The sequence below is a fragment of the Pygocentrus nattereri genome, chromosome 29, assembly GCF_015220715.1.
Source record: "Pygocentrus nattereri isolate fPygNat1 chromosome 29, fPygNat1.pri, whole genome shotgun sequence".
In the NCBI taxonomy this organism is placed as follows: domain Eukaryota; kingdom Metazoa; phylum Chordata; class Actinopteri; order Characiformes; family Serrasalmidae; genus Pygocentrus; species Pygocentrus nattereri.
Genome location: NC_051239.1, coordinates 2,369,986 through 2,394,539, shown reverse-complemented (window position 1 = coordinate 2,394,539; position 24,554 = coordinate 2,369,986). Strand labels below are relative to the sequence as shown.

The 24,554-nt window shown below is 42.1% G+C and overlaps 2 protein-coding genes across 4 annotated transcripts; both read right to left on the bottom strand.

Moving 5' to 3' along the window:
* Positions 1–2,475: 2,475 nt before the first annotated feature.
* On the bottom strand, positions 2,476–10,139 carry LOC108412131 (nuclear factor 7, ovary-like). Of its 3 annotated transcripts, none has more exons than XM_017684038.2 (5): positions 9,801–10,139; positions 8,605–8,697; positions 8,306–8,377; positions 3,934–4,202; positions 2,476–3,751 (listed from the first exon to the last, which is right to left on the bottom strand). In XM_017684038.2, exons 2-5 carry the CDS (start codon positions 8,625–8,627, stop codon positions 3,207–3,209), a joined length of 909 nt encoding a protein of 302 aa, XP_017539527.2. In that variant the 5' UTR covers positions 8,628–8,697; positions 9,801–10,139; the 3' UTR covers positions 2,476–3,206. The 3 variants fall into 3 exon arrangements, with proteins under 3 accessions (XP_017539527.2, XP_017539529.2, XP_017539526.2); XM_017684040.2 differs by having other exon boundaries at positions 3,934–4,179; XM_017684037.2 differs by lacking the exons at positions 8,306–8,377; positions 8,605–8,697; positions 9,801–10,139 and having other exon boundaries at positions 3,934–5,027.
* A 3,760-nt stretch (positions 10,140–13,899) lies between these two features.
* On the bottom strand, positions 13,900–22,670 carry LOC108412130. Its single transcript, XM_017684036.2, has 6 exons — positions 22,607–22,670; positions 18,434–18,501; positions 18,210–18,311; positions 17,244–17,677; positions 15,432–15,616; positions 13,900–14,727 (listed from the first exon to the last, which is right to left on the bottom strand). The coding sequence occupies exons 3-6, from the start codon at positions 18,305–18,307 to the stop codon at positions 14,224–14,226; spliced, it is 1,221 nt and encodes a 406-aa protein (XP_017539525.1). The 5' UTR covers positions 18,308–18,311; positions 18,434–18,501; positions 22,607–22,670; the 3' UTR covers positions 13,900–14,223.
* Positions 22,671–24,554: the final 1,884 nt, after the last annotated feature.

Here is a 24,554-nt window from a genome sequence, read left to right as displayed (position 1 = left end):
TTTTGCTTTCTTTTCTCAGCTGAAATTCTGATACCCCGCTGTAAGGATCCTGAAAATGATGTGATTCTGGAGAGAGCTTCCCAAAGTCTCCAGACAGTGGAGAAAATTCATTGAAACTAAATTTTCCGCTCTTTTACACTTTTCCTCTCTGGTCAGTTTGAGCTCATTTTCAGTCACTAATGTCAGTTCACTTGCCACTGGCCAAGCCTTGGGTCATTTCCACATGCTAGTGAATCATTTGCACTGAAAACATACAAAGAACTAGCCGGCACAACAATATAAATATGATATTTTATTCCTGGAAATAATTCCTACATCAGAATTAGTATCTTTAATGTTAGGTTTACTCAGACATACATTTATATAATCACTGCCCCCTAGTGTGTGTGTGTGTGTGTGTGTATTCAGTAGTGTGTATGTGGTGTTACACTTCACGGATGGGTTAAATGCGGAGGTGGAATTTCCCTGCTGTGGGACTAATAAGGGTCTCTTAATCTTAAGTTCCTTTGCTGACGTTTAATGAATAAAGGGGTCAGTCCTGGGCTGGTGGTCAGGGAATTGGCCCTGTGACCAGAATGTCGCCAGTTCGATCTCCTGAGTCGACAGTCCATGATGAGGTGCCCTTGAGCAAGACACCTAACTCCCAACTGCTCCCCGGGTGCCGTGAATGGGGCTGCCCACCGCTCCGGCCAAGTGTGCTCACTGACCCTAGTGTGTGTGTGTTCACTAGTGTGTATGTGATGTTTCACTTCATGGATGCAGGTCAAATGTGGATGTGAAATTTCCCTGTTGTGGGACTAATAAGGGTCAATTCCAGATGAAGAGAAGATACAAAGAGCTGCAGGCAGTGAAAACTACCTGCAATGTGCTTCATTCTTATGTTATATTCACTACTGTCCTACATTATTCAGTGTTTTAAAAGCTATCAATGTGGAAATTTAACCTGAGGGGGCTTTCACACTTGTCTGAGTCCGAATACTCGAGTCACACCCAGGACCGATTCTGGGCTCGTTTGGGGGAGGGGCTCATTATCACTGGTTCGCTTTCACACCCAAGAATTCCAGAAGTCCCACCTCAGTTAATGCGCTTATTTATTATTACCAATAACACAGAAAATGACAGCGTGAAGATGTGTGACTACAGCGTTCAAGATTACCAGGAGTTTAATTTGACATTGTTTAAGGTCCACTTTAAAGAGCTTTGGAACTGGGCTGCCTTAAGAGCTTAAATAACCCTGCTGAAATCAGATTTTAATTGGTGGGTTTGACTCTAAAAAGTGGCAGTTAGTTGAATATTCTGCAGTGAAATAATATTTTTGTTATGTACACAGTAATGAAGTGTGAAGCCAGTAAATGATAGCTGTTTAATCTACACTTCGAGCCTGAAAATAAGTGAAAAGGATTGTTAAGTAGTTAAAAAGATGTTCAAAAAAATTCTAATTTACACTGCTATAAAATAAATCACAATTATGGACACCGCCAGCAACTGAACTCTTACTTTTTATAAAATGAGGCAAAACATACATAAATGTACTGTAAAAATGTAAATAAATGATACTCATTTAACACAAGGCAATACATTAATATTTACGGCATTTGGCTGACGCTCTTATCCAGAGCGACTTACAATTTGATCTTTTTTTTTTTTTTTTTTTACACAAGTAGGCGAAGGTGGTGTTAGGAGTCTTGCCCAAGGACTCTTATTGGTATAGTGTAGGGTGTTTACCCAGGTGGGGACTGAACCCCAGTCTACAGCGTAGAAGGCAGAGGTGTTAACCACTACACTAACCAACCACCCATATAATACAATGTATTTAGGCTGTAGCTAATAATTACATAAGGCTCTAATATTACTAACAATGAAGATGTGTTCATTGTGATAAATGAAGCGTCCCAAATCACACGTCTCACACAAGAACTCCACATACGTGACTGGCGAAGTCCACCAATCACCTGAATTGTGGTCTGTTCATCCCGCGACCAGTCTTGGTTTAGTTTTCAGCCCAGGCTTCAGGTTCGTTACTTTGCTAAGTCCTGCTTCTCCTAGTAGAACTACTGAGCGTTTCCTGCTTGTTGTTGTGCCTTCTTGTGAATTCGACCTCGTTTCTGGATTTTCTGACTTTGACTGTTTCGGATCTGGTTGCCTTTGTTATGTGTGTGCTTCTCTGTCTTCTGTCTTTTTTGGATTTGACCTGTACCTGTTCACCAACTACATATCTTAAAGCATGTAAGTCATACTTATACATAATAAAATACTTATCAAAACAATTTACATGTTTGATGGAAAACAAACTTTCCAAGGCACAGTGGTGCGGTAGGTGGTGCTGTCGCCTCACAGCGAGGAGGGCCTGGGTTCGATTCCCTGGCCGGGTGACCGGCGTCCTCTGTGTGGAGTCTGCATGTTCTCCCCGTGTCTGTGTGGGTTTCCTCCGGGTTCTCTGGTTTCCTCCCACAGTCCAAAGACATGCAGTCAGGCCAATTGGACATGCTAAATTGTCCCTGGGTGTGAGTGACTGTGTCTGCCCTGTGATGGACTGGTGACCTGTGCAGGGTCTATCCTGCCTATAACCGCTGGGAGGCTCCAGCTCCCCCTGCGACCCTGAAGGAAAAGGGGCTTAGAAAATGGGCAAACTTTAATGTCACAGTATATTGTGTGTATTATTTATATGTATTTTGGTGGTTTACATATAACATATTACATACAAATTATTTTTTAAAACAGTATGTTGAAGTGTGAAATGAGGTTAATACACCAGTTTTAACAGTCACAATTGTTAAACCAAGTGCTGAAATGAGCTGATATACCAATAATAAAATGTCATGTTATAGAACATTATAGACATTGAAATCATATCGATGTGCCAACACTGAAAAGCTGCCAATCCTATGGTATAGCAGCACTGACCCAACTCTGTCAATGTGGAGACAAGACATCAGACATACAATGTTAAGTGCCTGCTGGACACATTTTAAATGTCTTAAAGCATGTCCAGCCGGACATTTACAGAGCTGCAGCTAGAAAGGTTGAGAACTACTGCCAAGAACATGGAAACCATATATAATCTGATCAGTGATCACCCAATGTTTGGGTAATGTCCTGAGTAGAGGAGCCCGAAGGTGTGTCGGGTTGGACCTAATCAGCCCTTGGGCTTCTGTGAATTGGAGTTTCCCCTCTGCTGGTGGCACAGGCTGGGCACCTTACTGCTTTCACCCTCTGCTGGCAGCTGGTGGTGCAGGCTGGACCTTTACAAATAGTCCTGCAGTCTTCTTCTTCAAGACTGATTTCTCCATGGTGATGAATACAGGACAGATGTTCTCTCCATTTACAAAGTCCATCTGACTGAAAGTGTAAATGTTTTCTTTAGTCTCAAAGTTAAAAAAAATGACCCACTTCTCATCCACATCAGTACAGACCCCCATGACCCGGGGCACAGCATCGATTGGCAGGCACCTGCTGGGCTCCTCCAGAGCTTTGAAGGACTGTCTGAAGCGATGGAGACACCAGTAACCACGAGCAGGAGAGAAGCTGAACCTCCCTTTCCTCCGAGCCGACTCTCTGGTGACCCCAATAATGAACTCTCTGTTGACCGTCACCTCCCAGTAGTGCCGTCCGGAGCTGAAGCCTTCGGTGGTTAGGATGCACTTGTACTTGTCAAATCTTTGTGGGCTGTGATTAATGGGTTTTTCTTCTTCCAGTAGCACTCGTTTGCCGTGGATAGACTGAAGGTGTAGGTAGTGATCTGTGCCAGGACCTGTTGCAGTATTCATTAGTGTTAAGCACCTTATGATGTTCATTTACAGTGAAGTATCAATGTTGGAATAAGTCAAAAATCAGTTGAATGCTTGTGTGATTGATCTGTTACCAGACAGTTGAACCCTCATAAGAGAAATGCTTCAGTCAGAGGATAATATTTATAGCCTACACTAGACTTACCTGCTACAGGTGTCTCCACTTCCACCAGCAGGTGTCCCTGCAGTTCCTTCTTTGTGTAGTGACCTCTGACGTGGGTCTCACAGTAGGAGGTGAGGCAGGTCATGCAGGACTTGCAAGCTTTTAACTTCCTTCCTTCACACTGATCACAGGCCACGTCTTCAGCATTAATGTGGTGAGGGCTCCGCCTGTGTTCTTGTGAAGGTTCATGTGACCGGTCAGTCTTCGCAGATATAACTGTCATTATAGCTGAAAGAAGTCCAGACAGCAGACTAAAAGACAAAGGACATTCTGAGTCTATATGATAATAAACTGATCCATAGCACTGGTTTAATTTTTCACTATTTGTAATGAAGCAACGTTGCCGATCGTATTCGCAGCCATGCTGTTGACGTTCCTTCACCATAATGTGTATGAGCAGTCAATGCTGGTGTGGAGTCTAATCATACATGCTTTTACTTCCCTGGGTTTCCAACTCTGTAATGGCTTGCATGATAATGAAAAACTCTGCCCAAGGATGGGGAAGTGAGGCTGGGCTTCAAATCAAGATATCAAGAAAACTTCAGTTTGATCTGAGCTATCATAATCACAGATAAGCTATGTTTGATTCCAGATGATGAAGTATTACAATACCTCATCCAGACATCTGTAATTACATTAAATACAGCATCAACAGACACATGGCAGGAGATGAAGGCGTACAAACCACTAATCGTATAATTACTGTTATTTGTTCTGTGGAAGAGTCAGCAATATTATACATTTTGCACCATCCACCGCACTATCAAACATCACTGTGATGGTAGAAGTGAGTAACAGTTAATAGCTTCATATCGACGTTGGATGGGATTATTCAGGGTTAAGGTTAGCTTAAGTTATGTGAGCCAGGTAAACCTCCTGGTGTTCTCAAGTGCATTCATTGTCTAGGTAAAGAGACCGATGTCAGTTGTTAATTGCCATGTCAGTCAGTACCTGATTTTTTTTCAGTGCTGCTCCAACACACAAATAATATACAACCCCACAAAAAAGTTGGGACACTGTGCAGAATGTAGAATGTAGTGATGTGCAGATCATGTGAACCATGTTATTAAAAGGCAAATACTTCAAAGACAACAAATCAAACATTGAAACTGAGAAATTTTATTGTTTTTGATAAAAATTTGTCCATTTTGAAGTTGATGCTAGCAACACTTTCCAAAAATGTTGGGACAGGGGAAAGACTGATAAAGTTGTGTAATGCTTACAAAACGCCTGGTGGTTAATTGGCAGCAGGTCAGTAACATGTTCGGGTATAAAGGAGCATCTCAGAGAGGCGGAGTCAGAAGTAAAGAGGAGGAGGGGTCACCACTCTGTGAAAGACTGGACCATCAAATAGAGCAACAACTCAAGAAGAACGTTCCTCAACATAAAACAGCAAAGAGCTTCTGCTTTTCATCGTCTACGGTGCAGAATATCATTAAAGACTCAGAGAATCTGGAGAAATCTCTGTCTGTGAGGGACGAGGCTGAACACCAGTATCTGCTGGCCGTGATCTTTGGGCCCTCAGGCAGCACTGCATTAAAAACAGACATGATTCTGTAGTGGAAATCACTGCATGGGCTCAGAAACACTTCTGAAAACCACTGTCTGTGAACACAGTTCATCACTGCATCCACAAACGCTGTTAAACTCTAAAACACAAAGAAGAACCCAAATATAAACAGGATCCAGAAACGCTGCCACCTTCTCTGGGCCGGAGCTCATTTAAAATGGACTGAGGGGAAGTGGAAAAGTGTCCGGCGGTCCGACGGATCAACATTTGAAATTCTTTAGGAAATCATGGACACTGTGCCCCCCGGGCTGAAGACCACTCAGCTTGTTATCAGTGCTCAGTTCTAAAGCCAGTATTCATGATGGTTTAGGGGGGCATTAGTGCTCATGGCCTGGGTGACCTGCTCATCTGTGAAGGCGCCATTAAAGCTGAATGATATAAACATGTTTTATCAACATCTGCTGCCGTCCAGACGACGTCTTTTTCAGGGAAGGCCTTGATTTGCCAGCATCAAATTCAAAATGTGCAGATATTTTTCAAAAGACAATCAAATTTCTCCATTTCAACATTTAATTTGTTGTATTTGTAGTGTTTTCCTTCAAAATATGGTTCACATGATTTGCATATCACTACATCCTATTTTTATAAACATTCTGCACAGTGTCCCAACTTTTTTGGAAATGGGGTTGTACATTGATTCACTAAACATAGATAATCTCAATGAAGTAAGACACAGTAAAACAAATCAAAACAAACAATGTTAAGATTGTAGAGTTCAAAAGTGTGAGAACAGAAGGTTACCTGCTGTTACTAAACCAAGATCTTCAAAAATGCTTTGAAACCTTCTTCCAGAATTGAAAAATCTAAAAGGATGCTGTACTGGGTGTGAGCTGGGATCCTTTTCTATCCTTCTCCAGGTGAGAAGATGGTGCTTATTGATTGCTTTGTTCTTTCTGTTCAGTGAGGTCGGCTGCAGTTGCTAGAGGAGTCATCGTTCTACACTCGTGACTCGTCGTTCAGCAACAGTAACTTGATTTTTTTTCTTTGTTTTTCCTTCTTATATTGCTAGTAGTAGTAATATCATTCTAAGAGATTAAAGCGTACATCTTTTTTATGCTGATTTACATTTGCATTTACAGCATTCGGCTGACGCTCTTATCCAGAGCGACTTACAACTTGATCATTTTACACAGGTAGGCCAAGGTGGTGTTAGGAGTCTTGCCCAAGGACCCTTATTGGTATAGTGTAGGGTGTTACTGACTGTCCACCGGTCCGGCCCAATACTGATGGATGTCCCACCCTCAAGTCCCCCTGTCCCCCTGATTGACCAGACTGATGGAAGTTTCTGGAACGCAGCTTCTCCACTACAGATCACATCCAAATCTATATGAACTCTAATTGTTTCCACTGTTGATTATACACACCTGAATATATTAGAACTGCGTGGATGTAAAATTGACTTTTCAATGTTTAACTTATAAGTTGTCTGACCAGTGGTAGGATGGTCCCCCCTTTAGATGTGAGTCTTGGTCCTCCCGAGGTTTCTTCCTCCTCCAGCTCTGAGGGAGTTTTTCCTTGCCTCAGCGCTCACGGGGGTTCTGTATATTCTGTATATTATGTTCAGTGTTTTGTCTGATTCTCTGTGCTGTGATTCCCATTTTTGTAAAGCTGCTTTGTGACAACATCAGTTGTAAAAAGCGCTATATAAATAAATTTGATTTGATTTGATTTGATTTGTTTGCCCAGGCGGGGCACTGAACCCCAGTCTACAGTGTAGAAGGCAGAGGTGTTAACCACCACACTGACCAACCACTACACGAATTAGTATCCAGAGGCCATATTAAAAGAAACATCCTCCCTTTTTGTCTGTTTATTTTGATCTGAAAGGTGAAGATGAGATTTTGATCTGTATCTTATCTCCAGTTACTGAATCTGTTTATCAGAGCTCCCCCTGCTGTTTATCAGAGCGTCGTCGCTCCCCAGTTTCAGTCTCCGTTTCCCAAGCGCTTTAGCCGAGCGTGCTAACATTCTTCCTCCTAATAAACACACCTGTTCAGCTCCGCCTCCTCATTATTCCCCACCATCACTGTAATATTTCATCATTAACATTAACACAGGAAGGTGATCAGAGGGGCGGTGGAGTTCGAGTCGGCAGCGTCTGAGATGTTTAAAACGCAGAGTTAGAAGAGAAAAGCATCTCCCAGTGAAAGCCGCGTTTTACAGTAGGAATAAACGGAGCTCATTATGCTGGTAGTGAACTACGCTGCCTGACTCAGCCGCCTCAAAACCAGAGAAACGGACCTTAAACAGAAGTCAGGACCCTGGTGGGGTCCATCCTAAAGTTAGGACAGGATTTAGGAGGTTTAGACTAGGTAGGATGTTTGTGTGACGCTGTTTTCTGATCTGGAGTTAATGATGAGGTCATGAAGGGAGGAGCTGATTTTCTGGAATAGATACTGAACTAAATTCAGTCTTTACTGAAGTCGCCATGGAGACTAAACAGATCAGAGGTCAGCGTTAAGACATTGCTCCTGGAGGTTCTGTGCTCCTTGGTTTGGACATTGGTCATATGGAAACATTTGGACTACAGTTCTACAGTTCGGTGGTCTTCATGTTGGTTCAGACCCCAAATCACAGTACAGTGATTAAAAGAACACTGGACTGAAAGGAGCAGTTTAGCTGTCCCAGTATTTTATCCACAAACATAAGGCCACATTAGAGTGGCTTTATTCTCAGACAATCACATGGCCTTGTGGTTATATGGTTTTGTGTTCAATGTCGATTGTAATGTATGTAAATTTATGAGAATGATGAATGTGAGTCATTAAGAGCGCTCAGCTTTACCTTTCTTTAAAGTTGATATGTTTCTCCATGGAGTCATCGCTATGCACTGACTTATCGCTGGACAAACCTGACCTGGGCAACAGAAAACACAATGATGTTTATGTGAAGTGAAAGAAATAAAGTGGCTGGTCAGCCAGTCTGTTATCATCACTGCTGGGTTTTCTCAGGATCCTGCATGTTCTCGGTGTTAGAAATGACTGTTTTAAGAATGACCATCTATGCTTGACCTCTTCTCCTTAGAGATCATCCAATAAATTTACATTATAAAAAAAATACAACGTGTTTTTCTCTGTTCCTACCTTTCATTGTTCACGGGTGCCATTCCCTTAAACTTAACCCGTCACTTCTCTACCCGCTCACAGCTGGGTGACCCTGGCCGGTCCAGCGTTGTGCTTTAGGAGAAATATTTGAGTTATTACAGGATTCCTTGCAGTTTAATCCGGCTTTGAATTTATTGTAATTTGCAACCCTCAATTTCCCCTTAAGGGATTTCGCTGCTACATGTGACAGGCCAAAGCTCTGTCCAGTGTCTATAATGAGCAATAACTTACCTGCATGCAGTAAACAATGCAGGACAAATGATCTGAAACAGTGGATAAACTTCATCGAAACTGACTTTTTCGCTCTTTCATCAGTCATTTCATTTATCAACGTCACACGTTTCCTATCTCCTCAGTTAGTAATGCCAGTTCACTTGTCACTGGCCAAGCCTTGGGTCATTTCCACATGCTAGTGAATCATTTGTACTGAAAATATACAAAGAACTAGCCGGCACAACAATATAAATATGATATTTTATTTTCGGAAATAATTCCTACAACAGAATTAGTATCTTTAATGTTAGGTTTACTCAGACATACATTTATATAATCCTAAATATGTTACTAATATTGATGCTGTCAAAGAAAACCTTGTATCTCCAAAACAGTAACTTTACAGTAGAAGGAAAAAAGCGACTTTACTTTTAATGGAAGTCAATGGAACCAGACGTCACTGTGGGCTGCTTGTTTTGGTCCATTCATCATGAAATTTACACACAATGTAATTTCCAAACAGTCAAAAACTAAGAAACAACAAAAATGTAAATATACCCTAGTTTGCATATTTCATAGTTGCGTTATATTTTTGCCTGTTGTTGCACATCTGCACTGTCTGTTTTGCACTATTGCTACTATTTGCACTTCTGATAGACGCTCAAATCTATCTGTCTATCTATCTCTATCTATCTGTCTATCTATCTATCTATCTCTATCTGTCTATCTATCTCTATCTGTCTATCTATCTGTCTATCTATCTATCATAAAATGTTTATATTGTAAGGAATTTCTGCAGTTAAAATGGATAACGCTGTCTCATCTCAATCATCCTTAAACAGATTTCAGTACTGTCCACCACTCTTATCACCGATACGAAGACCCTGGTGCTGCTTTAGGGCTTTGAAAAGCAGAGACACGCTGTATAGACCACTATATGATGAAGCATGCAGTTTACTCACGGTTTACTGTATATAATAAGAATGTTTTCCACAGTGTTGGAGATGCTTCCCTGTAAGGGACGTCGTAGGTATTCTGCAGGGACTTTCCTTTCTGTTTGGCTGTTTTTTGTATGTCGAGCAGGAGGTCGTGTTCAAACCTGTAGTCTTGGGTGTGGAACCTCCTGTTTCTACTCCACATGAACAGAGATTATAAAATCTCATGTCTAACGTTCTGAGAGTGGCCTTGTATGACCAGTATGTATACGCAGTGATCTCTTGGACAGAGTGATCTGAGAGTGGCCTTAAAATGACCAGTATGTTTACCCCCAGGGTAAAATATTCCTCCAGTAAAAGTAGAGGTTCCTCCCTTTAGACCTCCACTTGAGTAAAAGTGCTAAAGCATTTACCTTCAAATGTACTTAAGTATAAAGTAAAAGTACTAAGAGAGTAATTCTGGCTACTTCTACTTTTACTGGAGTGATATTTTCCCTTGGGTGTCTACTTTAACCCCAGTACATGGTTTGTGTACTTCGTCCACCTCTGAGGACAGCAGATCAGATTCATCCTCACAGCTGATACTTCAGCACAGAACAACAGGAGTCTGTAATGGAGAGTCGGTCACTGTTTAACGCTGTGTATCCATTTGTTTGATTCCTCATTTTCCTTTGATCTTTTGGTGTGGAAGTTATGTTAAATCTGGAGTTACTTCAGCGCTGTTCCTGCTTTGGTATGCATGTCAGAGCATGTCAGAGCGCCCGCAGTAAAACTGCCTGCATTTCAACTTTGAGGTCTAATCAGAGTCATTTCCTAACGGTAAGTCAGGTTCCATGCACAATACAACAGTGTGAAGACTGGCAGGTTAACATATTTGTCTTTCAGGAAGTCTCCAAGACAATTTAGTCTCTGAGGCAGTAACATTTTAAAGAAGACAGAGAAAAAGAATCAGAAACTGACTGTACGCTGTGGGACATTAGGAAAGAACAAGGGCAGCTGGAGTTTAAACACTACGAACAGTGTTATCACGAGCTTTGTAGGAGTTCCTTCTGCACACCTAGCACTCCAACCAGCAGACTGGAATTTAACGTTTCACTCCCGACTACTGGAAAGCCTACACACGAGACGGTTCTTCAGGGATTCTGTAGCAAAGGCATTGGGCCTCCTTCTCCAACCATCCTTAAGAAGTTATTTTGTCTTCAACCCACTTACACAGTTCTGATGACGACTCTGACACTCACCAGTGTTCTCTTATCTGGGGTTTGTTCTTAGGGGAGAACAGAATCCACACTCACACACACACACACACACACACACACACTCAAGAGCAGTTATGCTCTTTAAGAACACATGAACTTGATGGAGACTTTTCTTAGGAGCTTTCTCAACAAAACATTTAAGATAAAGCTTGGGAAGACACTGGAGAACGAGGCCCAATGGTTCTATGTAGAAACATGAACACGCCAAACCATTTGCCATGTAACGATGGTGAAACGGTTCTTCAGGTCGATGGAGAGCATGTTGCATGTGGTTCTATTGATACAAGTCTTTGCCATGGACGAGACTCAGGAGACCAGGGTTTGCAGAATTAATGATTGCTCCATTAAAAACAGAGTGCTCTGTACATCTGCTTCAAATCCAGTCTAAAGAACAGTTTTTGGAACCAGAGCTTTATACTCTAAACCTCTTCGCCCCCCAGGACCTCACCATCGTGAAAGACCAAAGTCAGTTTTCATACAATTGGATCCTGTTGTAAGAAGTGCAGGCTTCTGGTCCTTAGGGAATGCCGTAAAACACGATTTGCAACTGTTCAAACCACAAGAACTGATTGTTGGGCCTTCCTTCAGCATTAATGCTGCTGAGCAATGAATAACAACTTTGTAGCACAGCCTGTGCTACCCCGGGCTCCAGGAGGGCACTGGAGGCAGGACTCCAAGCTGCAGCAGCCATTACTTTATTCTCCAAATAAACATAAACAAACACTAAAGCTACGCTAGACACTTTTCAGTCTCTTCAGCTTCTCAGCCCTTCTGTCTTCTCCTGCTGCTCGCTCTGTTCCCTCTCAGCTCTTTTGAAAGGCGCTCACACTGCCGGCCAGATGAGAATCAGCTGGCTCTCATTAAGGAGCACCAGAGCCGAGAGGGAACGAGAGCTCACCGCTCCACCTCCCCGTTACTGCTAAGTGTTCAGGCCTGCCTTTCTTTCACAGATGTGCAGGTTACCCCTGCCATGGGCACTAACACGCCCCCCCCCACCATCAGAGATGCTGGCTTTTGAACTTTGCACTGATAATCCAGACAGTCCTTTTCCTCTTTGGCCCGGAGGACACAACGTCCATGATTTCCGGAAACAGTGTGAAATGTGGACGCGTCAGACCACAGGATACTTTTCCACTCTGCGTCAGTCCATCTCAGATGAGCTCGGCCCAGAGAAGCCGGCGGCGTTTCTGGGTGTTGTTGATATTTGGCTTCGCTTTGCATGGCAGAGTCTTAACTTGCACTTGTAGACGGAGCGACGAACTGAGTTCACTGACAGTGGTTTTCCGAAGTGTTCCTGAGCCCATGTGGGAATATCCGTTACAGAATGATGTGGGTTTTTAATGCAGTGTCGCCTGAGGGATCGAAGGTCACGGGCATTCAGTGTTGGTTTTCTGCCTTGCTGCTTTCTTGCAGAGATTTCTCCAGATTCTCTGAATCTTCTGATGATATTATGGACTGTAGATGATGAAACCCCTAAATTCCTGCAGTTGCACGTTGAGAAACGTTGTTCTTAAACTGTTGGACCATCTGCTCACGCAGTTGTTCTCACAACGTTTACACAACGTCCCAACTTCATTGGAATTGGGGTTGTATGTTATATGGGATAAGGGAGCAGCTGAGTAGTGCACTACTTTTTGAGGTTAACTACATTTTTTAGTAGCTAGTAGCTGTAGTGCCTACAGATTTTTGTATAGCGATAAGTTTCACTACAAGCTTCAGTCAATCTGATCAAAATCTGAACCACAGGGGTCGTTAACTGTGTTTTATAGCGATTTCACAGTAAAGGAGGATTATTATGTGATTTTACCTAGAACTCTAGTTCTGCTGTGGAGCCGCAACAGCTCTGCAGCTGTGGGGAGATTATTCAGGCCTGATTCATCCCAAACAGAGCCAGAGTCACTGATGGGGATTCTGAGGCTAAAGTGTTGCTGAAGTGTAATAAAGACTTGCTAAAATGTTTAAATTGAAGCAGGTTTTTATGTCAACAGTTGACAATAATTTGCACCAAATTGTTTGGTTTGTATTTAGTTAGACTCTCTGACTCTCACCTATGGTCACGAGCTTTGGGTGGTGACCGAAAGAACGAGATCGTGGATACAAGCAGCCAAAATGAGCTTCCTCCGCAGGGTCGCCTGGCTCTCCCTCAGAGATAGGGTGAGAAGATCGGCAATTCGTGAGAGGCTCGGGGTAGAGCCGCTGCTCCTCCACGTTGAGAGAAGCCAGTTGAGGTGGTTGGGGCATCTGGCAAGGATGGCCTCTGGATGCCTCCCTAGGGAGGTGTTCCAGACATTTCCGATGGAGAGGAGACCCCGGGGAAGACCCAGGACACGTTGGAGGGATTATATCTCTCGACTGTCTTAGGAACGCCTCAGTATCCCTCCGGAAGAGCTGGAGGAAGTGGCGGGGGAGAGGGAGGCCTGGGCCTCTTTGCTTAGGCTGCTGCCCCCGCGACCTGGACCCGGATAAGCGGTTGAGAATGGATGGATGGATGTATTCAGTTATTCTTGTTAGGACAAACCTGGAATGATTGACTTTGCCTTTAGTCTTAATTGTAGTTGGACATCACGCCTTTGGGTGCGTGAGTTTGATTGTTGGTTACACTTTTTGGTGGTCTTCTTGTACATTTGCAGATTTTCAACTGTGTTTCTTTCTGGCTTATGATTAAATGGAGTGTGTTGTTCACACAGTCAGCTGGGCTTGTTTGTTGTGTCGCAAACATTCTAACAGTCGTGCTTTGAAAGTAGCGAAACATAGTGCTCTTCAAAAAGTAGCTGCAAAACAGCGCACTCCTAATTTTCCAGTAGCTATCCCTGCCAACCCTGGCTGGGCCTACAATACATGATCTATAGCCTAGTGGTGGGGTTAGATCACACTTTCTCTGGAAAATGTGGTTTATTTGCAAAGACAGTTGGGGAATTCTGAGGCATACAGAGTAAAATGTTCTCTTGGTGAAGTAGAAAGAAGCACAGGCTTCATACAGTTCCAACAAAGGCACTGTGGCTGGGTGTAATCATTTCATGATAAATGGAGCAACAGAAATGATCTAACATACAACTGTATTTATATAATAAAAGCTCCATGTACATTTAAATTAAGAAAAGCGTTTACAAGGTTTTGCACCAAAGTCTACTCGTCGAGTCCAAGTCAGGTGGTCATTAACCCGTGTAGATGAAAGACTCGATCATATTGTATCATATCATATTAGTTCTCATCTTCACTGTCACATCATTGAACAGTGTACAGTCCTCATCTTCATCGTTCCCAAGCTCCTGTACGAGGTTCCAGGTCCTCGTGGGAGATTTAGCAAACACATAGTCATCCTCGTATGCACTATACGGGTATTCATGCCCACTTGGGTCATTCACAGTGCCCAGTATCTGCTGAGAAGTACCGCTGACCTCCTCTGGATCGCTGTAGAGTGATGTGGGTGCACTAGGTCTAACGGCAGAGTCTTCATGGTGTGCAGCTGGATGTCTTCCGGGGTGATGTGAGAATGTGGATGTGATGCCAGATTCATCGATCTGCTCATAAACGTGTTTGTGTTTTCTTGGCTGGCTCCGCTGTGTTTGGGCCTTCAATACTTGGTTGATGGCAGACTCCACATACTGGTAGATGGTGTTGCCTTGGTTAGTGTCAAACTCAAAGACTCCCTGCCCAGAGTCGCACCTTCTCCCAGCCTCAAAGGAGAACATTGTCTGTTTTAACAAGCACAAAAACATAGAAGATTGGCAGCTTATAGAACTGTTTAAAAGAATAACTGTGGAAAATGTTGGAAAAACACAGAGGAAATGCACCAAAGTTGAAGTTTTCCCCTTGACCCCACTATTACCCCAGGATGACATCGACCAAGCGAGACAGGTTTAGTGTCTAAAGTGCATCATTAGTATCTTTACACTGGAGACACAAGGTCAATGTTTTTATACCTCAGCACTGGAACGTGTGGAGTTAATCTAATAGTGTTCAGTATCTCTAACAGACTTTTGTGGTTTATGTTATGTATAAAAATAAATGTATAAATAATTTTCGGGCCTCTAAAAGGCTGCATCATCGCTGCCCCACGTTACAGTTAGATTGCATGTAGTACTAATCATAATTTATTTTTTTTACTGACCTCATAATTTAGAGGATCCCGGGGAAAAATGTATGTACAGAAAAACCTTCGAGGTTTGGAACATTTTTGTTTGCAGCAGTGTGACATTATAGATAAAGTGTCATTATAGAGAGCATGTTAATCTCTCCCACCATACCCATACCACTAACTGGATGAGGTATAAAATTCTGTTACATGTTGGGTATGTAAGCCTTCGCTGCAAAAAATGAATGTCAAAAAAAGAATAAAAGTAAACAAAGTCAGGAAAAATGTGCTTGAATGATCCCTTCTGAAGCAGAGGAGTCGTACCTTGTCCCGCCCATAGCTCCTGAGGGAGTGATATGGCCAGGTATAAAGCACTTCTCCCGTCTTTGGCTCTTTCAGAATGAGGCTGTCAAAGTTGGTCTGTAACAGGTACTGTCCTTGTAGGCCACACCTCCTCACAGCATCTGTGTACCTTACTGACACCTGAAAGTCCTTCATCGTTGAAGCCACTATTAGAGAAAGGGTTATTTTAATCTCAAGTAAAGAGAGTAAACAGTGTTTTAGCTTTGTTGGTCTTTTTTAATGATGTCTTATGACTAGCCTACAGTTGCATGATCAGTTCCTTTCAAGGAGCAGTTCCTTTCTCCATCGATTTTTCAAATTTTCTGCACAGTTAAATGGTTGACGTCAACAAAATCATTCAGAGGGGTTTGGTGTGAAACGCTCTGTTCACTGTGGTGGTGATAGGAACCAGATGTCCCCCTCTAAAAGCTCCTCACAGAAAGTTCCTACATTAAACTGTTCTGAATTCACTGCCTGATGACTGAGACGCTGTTTTATGCTCATTTAAAATGGATTGAGGGGAAGTGGAAAAGTGTCCGGCGGTCCGACGAATCAACATTTGAAATTCTTTTTCAAATCATGGACATCATGGACACTGTGTCCTCCAGGCTGAAGACCACTCAGCTTGCTATCAGTGCTCAGTTCTAAAGCCAGTATTCATGATGGTTTAGGGGGCATTAGTGCTCATGGCCTGGGTGACCTGCTCATCTGTGAAGGCTCCATTAAAGCTGAATGATATAAACATGTTTTATCAACATCTGCTGCCGTCCAGGCGACGTCTTTTTCAGGGAAGGCCTTGTTTATTTCAGCAGGACGACGTCAAACCACATTCTGACTGTATTACAGCAGCAGTGCTCCATATTAAAAGAGTCCAGGTGCTAAACTGACCTGCCTGCCGTCCAGACCGGTCACCACTGAGAACATTTGGCTCATTATGAAATGAAAAATACGACAAATGAGCTCCTGAAACTGACGATCAGCTGAAATCCTGAATCAGACAAGAACAGAAAACATTTCACTGTCAGAGCTGCAGCAGCGTCTCCTCAGTTCCCAAACAGTGACAGAGCTGTTAAAGAAGAGGTGATGGACTCAGCGGTGAACAGAACCCGTCCCAACTTTTTTGGAACATGTTGCTGCCATAAAATTCAAAATGTGCAAATATTTTTCAAAAAACAATCAAATTTCTCAGTTTCAACATCTGATCTGTTGTCTTTGTAGTGTTTTCCTTTAAAATATGTTTTTCATGATTTGCACATCATTGTATTCTATTTTTATTTACATTCTGCACAGCGTCCCAACTTTTTGTAAATGGGGTTGTAGTTTAACCATGCATACATAGTTTGAACGCCATTTGGAAAGATTATAATGTTGATTTCCTGTATGGTGAAGAATGCTAAAGGAATGACTGAAAATGATCTCACTGTACTGGAAGATGATTTCGCTGGTTTTATGAACATTGTTTACAACAAGCAACATTATCTGTCAGTTTTACCTAATAAAATGACTTAAAACAAGTAAAAATGAGATATATTAGATGTTTCGACTACATTTTACTTGCCAATAAACCATTTTTTGCAGTGCATCTACTGGCCCTGTTTGCAGCGGGCTTGGCGTTGCTTGCTACCGGTTGAAGTGCCTGTTTGCAGTGTTTTCTGCTTTTACATTCTGCACCTCAGCGTCGTGTGTTTAGTGGGTGAAGCTTTGTGCAGTTTGCGTGATAATCTGCACATTCTGTGCTGCAGCTGCGCTCAGGTGTGGAACCTAACAGATGGAATGATGCTTCGTCTCACCCACCTGCTGCAGGTGTCAGGAAGTCAGGAAGCCTCAGCTCACAGATCGTCTGCCTCAGCATAGCGACCTCTTTCCTCAGGGCTTGGTTCTCATCCCTCAGGGCCGTCTTCTCTGACCTTTCCTCCTTGATCATTTTCTTCAGCTGAGCGTTCTCCTGAAGTACACTGAGGTTTCTGGTGACCTCCACCAGTAGGTGTCTCTGCAGTGCCTCTATGGTGTAGTGATCTCTGACATGACTGTCACAAAAGGAGGCAAGGCAGGTCATGCAGGACTTCAAAGCTTTTAACTTCCTTCCTTCACACAGATCACAGGCCACGTCTCCAGCCTCAGCGTAGCGAGGGCTTGGCCTGTGTTCTTGAGGGTCTTCTTGAGGTGGGTTGTTAACCACAGGTATACAGCTGTATAGATGTGTAGATGACATCATCCCAGACATCACACTAAAAAATAAAATAAACTATTAGATAACATCCAGCTGACATAACATTTATTAAGCCGATCCATAGCTAGAACCCATTTATTACTCAGAAATAAATACCCAGAAACAGTTCATCTCAGCTCAGATGCATCATCATGCATAACGACAGAAATGTTGAACTGCCTGCCGCATAGACGACACTGTATATACACTCACTTTATTAGGTGCTAGTAAAAGGCTGGACCTCCTTTTGCCTTCAGAACTACCTTAACTCTTTGTGGCAGACTTTCAACAAGACGTTGGAAACATTCCTCAGATATTTTGGTTGGTTACATGCCTAAATGCATTGAGTTGCAGCCGTGTGATTGGCTGATTAGCTATTTGTATTAACAAACAACACAACAGGTGTACCTAATAAAGTGGCCGATGAGTGTACGTATGCACCAGTCACAGGACCACATACAAATTTACTCTATAAGCATTGTGTTAAAATACTTCTTAAATGTATTTATGAAAGAAACAAGTTGTTACCAGTTTGAACTTTTATGCTTTACCTTTCATCGTCAGGGTCCCTTTTAAAGTCAATAGGGTGGCTCCTAGAGTTGTCACTCATCTCTGATTTACAGCTGGGTGACTCTGGCCTGGCCATCATCACGCTTTAGGAGAAATATTAAAGAATTATTACGTGAAACATTTCAACGGCACTTTTATTCGACCAATATGAGACTCTGTATTTACACATTTGCAATGTATTGCTCTGTACAGTGAAATATCCCACCGTAAAATATTCCTTCTTCTGGATGTCGTCTCTGTATGGGGTGGACCAAAGCTCCGTCCTGTTTTTGGCTAAAGAGAAGTGGCAAATGGTCTTTATTGTAATTCCTCAAATAACTTGATGATGTCATTCTTCCAGCTCAAGGTTGCAACACACAGCAGCAGCGCACTACATAAGACTAGGCAGCGTTTGGGCTCCTGAGATGAAGGCCGTCCCATTCAGAAAGGCAGCACAAGTCAGCTTCTTTCATGAGGAAGAGGAGCTGAATAAGAGGAGCTCAATAAGAGGAGCTGAATAAGAGGAGCTGAATAAGAGGAGCTGAAAAAAGAAGAGCTGAAGAAGAGGAACTGAATAAGAGGGGCTAAATAAGAGGGGCTCAATAAGAGGAGCTGAGGAAAAAGAGCTGAAGAAGAGGAGCTGAATAAGAGGAGCTGAATAAGAGGAGCTGAATAAGAGGAGCTGAATAAGAGGGGCTAAATAAGAGGGGCTCAATAAGAGGAGCTGAGGAAAAAGAGCTGAAGAAGAGGAACTGAAAAAAGAGCTGAAGAAGAGGAACTGAAAAAAGAGCTGAATAAGAGGAGCTGAATAAGAGGAGCTGAGGAAAAAGAGCTGAATAAGAGGAGCTGAATAAGAGGAGCTGAATAAGAGGGGCTCAATAAGAGGAGCTGAGGAAAAAGAGCTGAAGAAGAGGAACTGAAAAAAGAGCTGAATAAGAGGAGCTGAATAAGAGGAGCTGAATAAGAGGAGCTGAGGAAAAAGAGCTGAAGAAGAGGAGCTGAAAAAAGAGCTGAATAAGAGGGGCTCAATAAGAGGAGCTGAGGAAAAAGAGCTGAATAAGAGGAGCTGAATAAGAGGAGCTGAATAAGAGGGGCTCAATAAGAGGAGCTGAGGAAAAAGAGCTGAAGAAGAGGAACTGAAAAAAGAGCTGAATAAGAGGAGCTGAATAAGAGGAGCTGAATAAGAGGAGCTGAATAAGAGGAGCTGAGGAAAAAGAGCTGAGGAAAAAGAGCTGAAGAACAGGAGCTGAAAAAAGAGCTGAATAAGAGGAGCTGAAAAAAGAGGAGCTGAATAAGAGGAGCTGAATAAGAGGAGCTGAGGAAAAAGAGCTGAAGAAGAGGAGCTGAATAAGAGGAGCTGAATAAGAGGAGCTGAATAAGAGGAGCTGAATAAGAGGAGCTGAGGAAAAAGAGCTGAAGAAGAGGAGCTGAATAAGAGGAGCTGAATAAGAGGAGCTAAAACGGATTAAATGGTTCTTTGCATGGTGGCAGTGTTCTTCAGATTGACAGAGACTGTAGTGTATATGGTTTTAAACAGCACATAAAAGGGTTCTGCCACTGTTACGATGTCAGTCTTGAAACAACAACAAAAAAAACATTTTTGGTGCTGTATAGAACCCTTTTCAAAAAGAACCATATACAACACATTCTCCATCAATCTGAAGAACCATGCAGAGAACCACTTAAGCATACAAAAGCAGCTACGCAGTTACAAGGCTGCCACAAATCTCTAATCTAGCTAAAACCAAGTGAATGCAGAAACAACAAAAAGACGTGACTCGTGTTCCGAACATCCTCAGTCACCGGCGGGGAATTTCTCAAAGCAAGAAATTCTCATTTATACAACAGTCAGTTCCAGCCGCGTAACCTGATTGGTAGAGAAGCGCTCTAGCTGCTGTTATTTCACCAGAACATCACAAACACTGTATCACTCCAATCACTAAATTCCCAAACTGTCGTCTCCACTGAGCAGCTTTTCAGTCGGCAGCTGTGACAGAAGAACAGCTGAACAACCTGGAATCAGCCAGAAATGAACCCAAACACCATTCGCCAAATTAAACGGGCTGTAAGAAGCTTTACAGACCGGCTGGAACAAAACAACATTAATACTGATCTGGAGAAACTGACCAAACTGAGCTGAACCTGATATTGGCTCAGTTTTACGGCTCAGTCTGCATTTCAGAAGGCGGGGCTTACAGCAGGCTGAGCAGCGAGTGGGCGGAGCTCGTTACTCTGACGTAGCAACGAGCTGCTCGTTAAGGAGCTCTAATTAGGAGGAAGGAACTGAACATTAAAACACATTAAACAAAAATTCTGCTTGCTGTACTGAGTTTACTCTGCTTTGCATTTGGTCGACCAATCCAGTCCCTTCGATAACAAAGCTATTGAACTTTTTGTTAATAAATAATTTGTTGTATTTTAACACTAGACTATGTTTAAATTTTACTTGCTGTAGTAAGTTGCAATAACTATAAGCTATGTGTTCTGTTTTAAACTGTTTTACTGGCACTACAGTAAAGAAGCTATTGAAGTTTTTTAGGTTTAAAACTAATTACTTTTTTAAATTAAATAAATACTCAGCTTTGTTCAAAGCTGGCTTGCTGTAGTTAGTAGCAATAAAAAAGCACTCATTTGTACATATGCTTTTACAATTTTGGGCTCTACCATTTAGACGCCATTGCATGTTTTGTATATCAAATCTTAATTATAATCCATTCCAATCATTAAAATTCTGCTTGCTGTAGCAAGCTGCAAAAACAGGGCACCATTGGATATAGTTAGTTTTAAAGTTTTGGGCCATGCATTCATGTAGTTATTAAACTTTTAATTTTTAAACCATAAATTAATATTCAACACAAGGCCTTCTTCAAATATTCTGCTTCCTGAAGTATGTTGCAGTAATAGGGCACTCTAATGTATTTGGTTTTACAGTATTGACTCTTACAGTAAAGGAGCTACTGAATGTTTGGTAAACTTCAACAGCTAAATTGCATTCTGTTAGCTGGAGTTAGTTTTATTAGTAAAATCATTTTAATGCATTTTGTTTAATACATTTGAGCCCTTCAGTAAAGAAGCCTATGAATATTTGTATATAATTCAACCCGACACTTAATTTAAGCTCTACTTGCTCAATTATGATTTATTTCTTTGTTTATTTTTTGGGTATTTGATGTATGTAGAATATTAAACGTAACTTTACACAACAGTTTTTTAATGCATTTAAATGTACAATTTTGAGCCCTATAATAAAGAAGCTATTGAGTTTTTATTGGTTAAAACACGACACAAGGCTTTCTTCAATCTCTGCTTGCTGTACTAACAGTAATAGGATGACGGTCTGCAGCGCATTTCACGATCGTAGGCCACGGAGTAAAGCAGTGTTTCTTTAACTTTAACACCACTCAGATTCTACTCGTGATAAGTTGCAATAACAGGGCAAGCTGTAATGCATTTGGTCATAAAATGTTAGTCCTTACAGTAAAGAGACTATTGATTTTTAAAAATGTGTAAAACGTTAAAACGGGTTTCTGTAGTTGGTCCGAATGATAGAACAGACTTTAATGCCTTGTGTTCCACAAGTTTGGGCTCTATGATAGAGACTAGTGAGTTTCCTATTTTATGTGCGTAGAATATCAATAATAAAGTTTTCAGGTTTCAGCTGGTCTTACACGATACACTCACCGGCCACTTTATTAGGTACACCTTGCTAGTAAAAGGCTGGACCCCTTTTGCCTTCAGAACTGCTTTAATTCTTCATGCCACACTTTCAACAAGGTGTTGGAAACGTTCCTCAGAGATTCTGGTTGGTTATTTGAGCTCCTGTTGCCTTTCTATCATCTGGAACCAGTCTGCCCATTCTCCTCTGACCTCTCTCATCAACAAGGCATTTTCGTCCACACAACTGACCGCTCACTGGATATTTCCTCTTTTTCTGACCGTTCTCTGTAAACCCTAGAGATGGTTGAGCGTGAAAATCCCAGTAGATCAGCAGTTTCTGAAATACTCAGACCAGCCCGTCTGGCACCAACAACCACGCCACGTTCAAAGCCCCTTAAATCCCCTTTCTTCTCCGTTCTGATGCTCGGTCTGCACTTCAGCAAGTCGTCTTGACCACCTCTACAGGCCTAAATGCAGTGAGTTGCAGCCGTGTGATTGGCTGAGTGTAGACGCTATTGAGATTTTGACGTTCAGACGTAAGGACTCGCATTTTGACGACGGTCCCTTACTTTTGTAGGTAAAGATCCGCTTAATGCGCGGCTCCGTTTGCGGTAATGTGTTGACAATTTCTTTCAAAAAGCCACTGCAGTGAAAAGAAAGAGCGCAGTCAGAGGAAGTCTTAGCGCTGCTGACGTCAGAGGCGCGAAGGTGCATCGCATCTGGAATATGAACCCAACTGTACCGGTGAGTTCTCCTCGGAGCCCCGCAGGTCCAGATCAGAACCACATCTGATATGAAACGTTCCAGATATAATAAATATCAGATCTAACGGTCTTACCGCGCGCACTCGTCTTCCAGGGGGTTCTTATGTTCCAAGTTGTTTTGGTTCCTCATTTCTTCTTTAGTGCTCGGAGCTGTGGAGGAGGTGGAGCTCAGAGCTCAGATGTGAAGGAATGTACATTTTCTTCAGAACCTTTGTGCAAAATAATGGGTACAATAAGAGGAATGGCAGTTAAACACATCAATGAATAAATAACAAATACATTTGTATGACAGAGTTTTAGGGCCACTGTTAATAAAAATAAAAATGGTAGACTTCGAAAATAAAATATATAGAGAATAAAGTCATAATATTTAGTGAGAAGAAATGCATAATATTTGGAATATTTGGAGAATAAAGTCACAATATTTTGAGAAAAAAGTCATAATATTTTGGAAAATGCTTATTATTCTAAAACAAGTCACTGAAATGAAGAGACATTGCTCACTGAGCTGAGATTAGGAGTCCAGTCAGCTGATTCTCTACCTGCTTCCCTTTGGACGCTGAGCTGCACAGCAGAGATTTCCGCAGGCAGGGAGGCGTAACTGGAAAGTCATAACAGCTTTGTTTCATGTTTTATTTTACACTGAATAAATATGACACTCATGTGTGCTGGTGCTGCCTCTGCGTCTCTCCACCAGACAGACAGTCCTGCGCACCGGGGAGCTGCAGTGCTTTGTATTGACTGACACTCATAATTTAATATTTAGATGGTTTTTTCTTCTGTTAGTCAAATCCAGTTGGTTTAAACTGCAATGCATTTTACTCTGAAACAGCTTTTAAAATACAAAATGAAGTAAAATACTCTAGACATGAACTCAGTTGTGTTGATATGTGATCAATGATTTATGAATAGTTATTATATAAAAGTCACAGGTAACGCTCTGAGGTCTGAGGGCATTTTCTCGCTCTGTCCATCTCTCCTTAAACTCTCCTCTAAAGGTTCTTCATAGAACACCATCTTCATGTGTCTCATATCTAAACGCTCCGTTATCTTCATCACTGCTTTCCAAACCTGCTGCAGCAGCTTCAACAGCTGGAAAACGTGGACTGAATGAAGAATGAAGGGTTTCCGGCGTGGCGGTCAGTGATGTCCTGAGTGATGTCCTGAGTGTCCGTCAGTCAGTTTCACACAGAGTGTAGACGGACACTGATGGCTTTGTCTGGTCAGAGTCCAGATTTAAAGCCTATAGTGAACATTTGGTCTCACATTAAACTCCAACTGGAGCCTCCAGTGCTGAGTGGATCAACACGGACGCTTCTTTCTGTAGAAGACTGTCTGCACATCAGCTTACAGCAGCTGTTTGTTAAGAGCATCAGATTTTTTAGGCTTGGCCCGTTTATTTCATCCCAGGAGTGAACCTCCCAAAATCAGTTTGTTTACAAAGGCAAATCTGTGTTAGAGCTCAGCAATATGTTGTATGGAAATGGGACTGCTGTCGTAACAGATTGTAGTCCCAGCTAAAAGTGTAGATGCCCTAGAAATATTGCAAAGTGAATTTCTGGCAAGATTTCAAATGCCTAAGAGAAATATTTCAATAACCAGTTTGCAGTGGTGGACAGTAACTGAGTATCTGAGTAACTGAGTATCTGAGTAACTGAGTAAATGTAATTGGTTTCTGTACTTTAGTATTTTTGGTGTATCTGTACTGAAGTTTCTCCGTTCTGGGCGACTTTCTCCTTTCACTCCACTACATTTCAGAGTCTAATATCCGACTTTTTCCTCCTACATTCTGAGAAATCTGTCGTTCCTTTTGGTTTCTGTGTGTATAAAAACGTCACATGTCAAAACGAAAGAAGCGCAAATCCAGAGCACCAATCAGGGCCCAGCGGTCACTTTGTTTAGAGCTGGTTTTGACCTGTTGGTCAT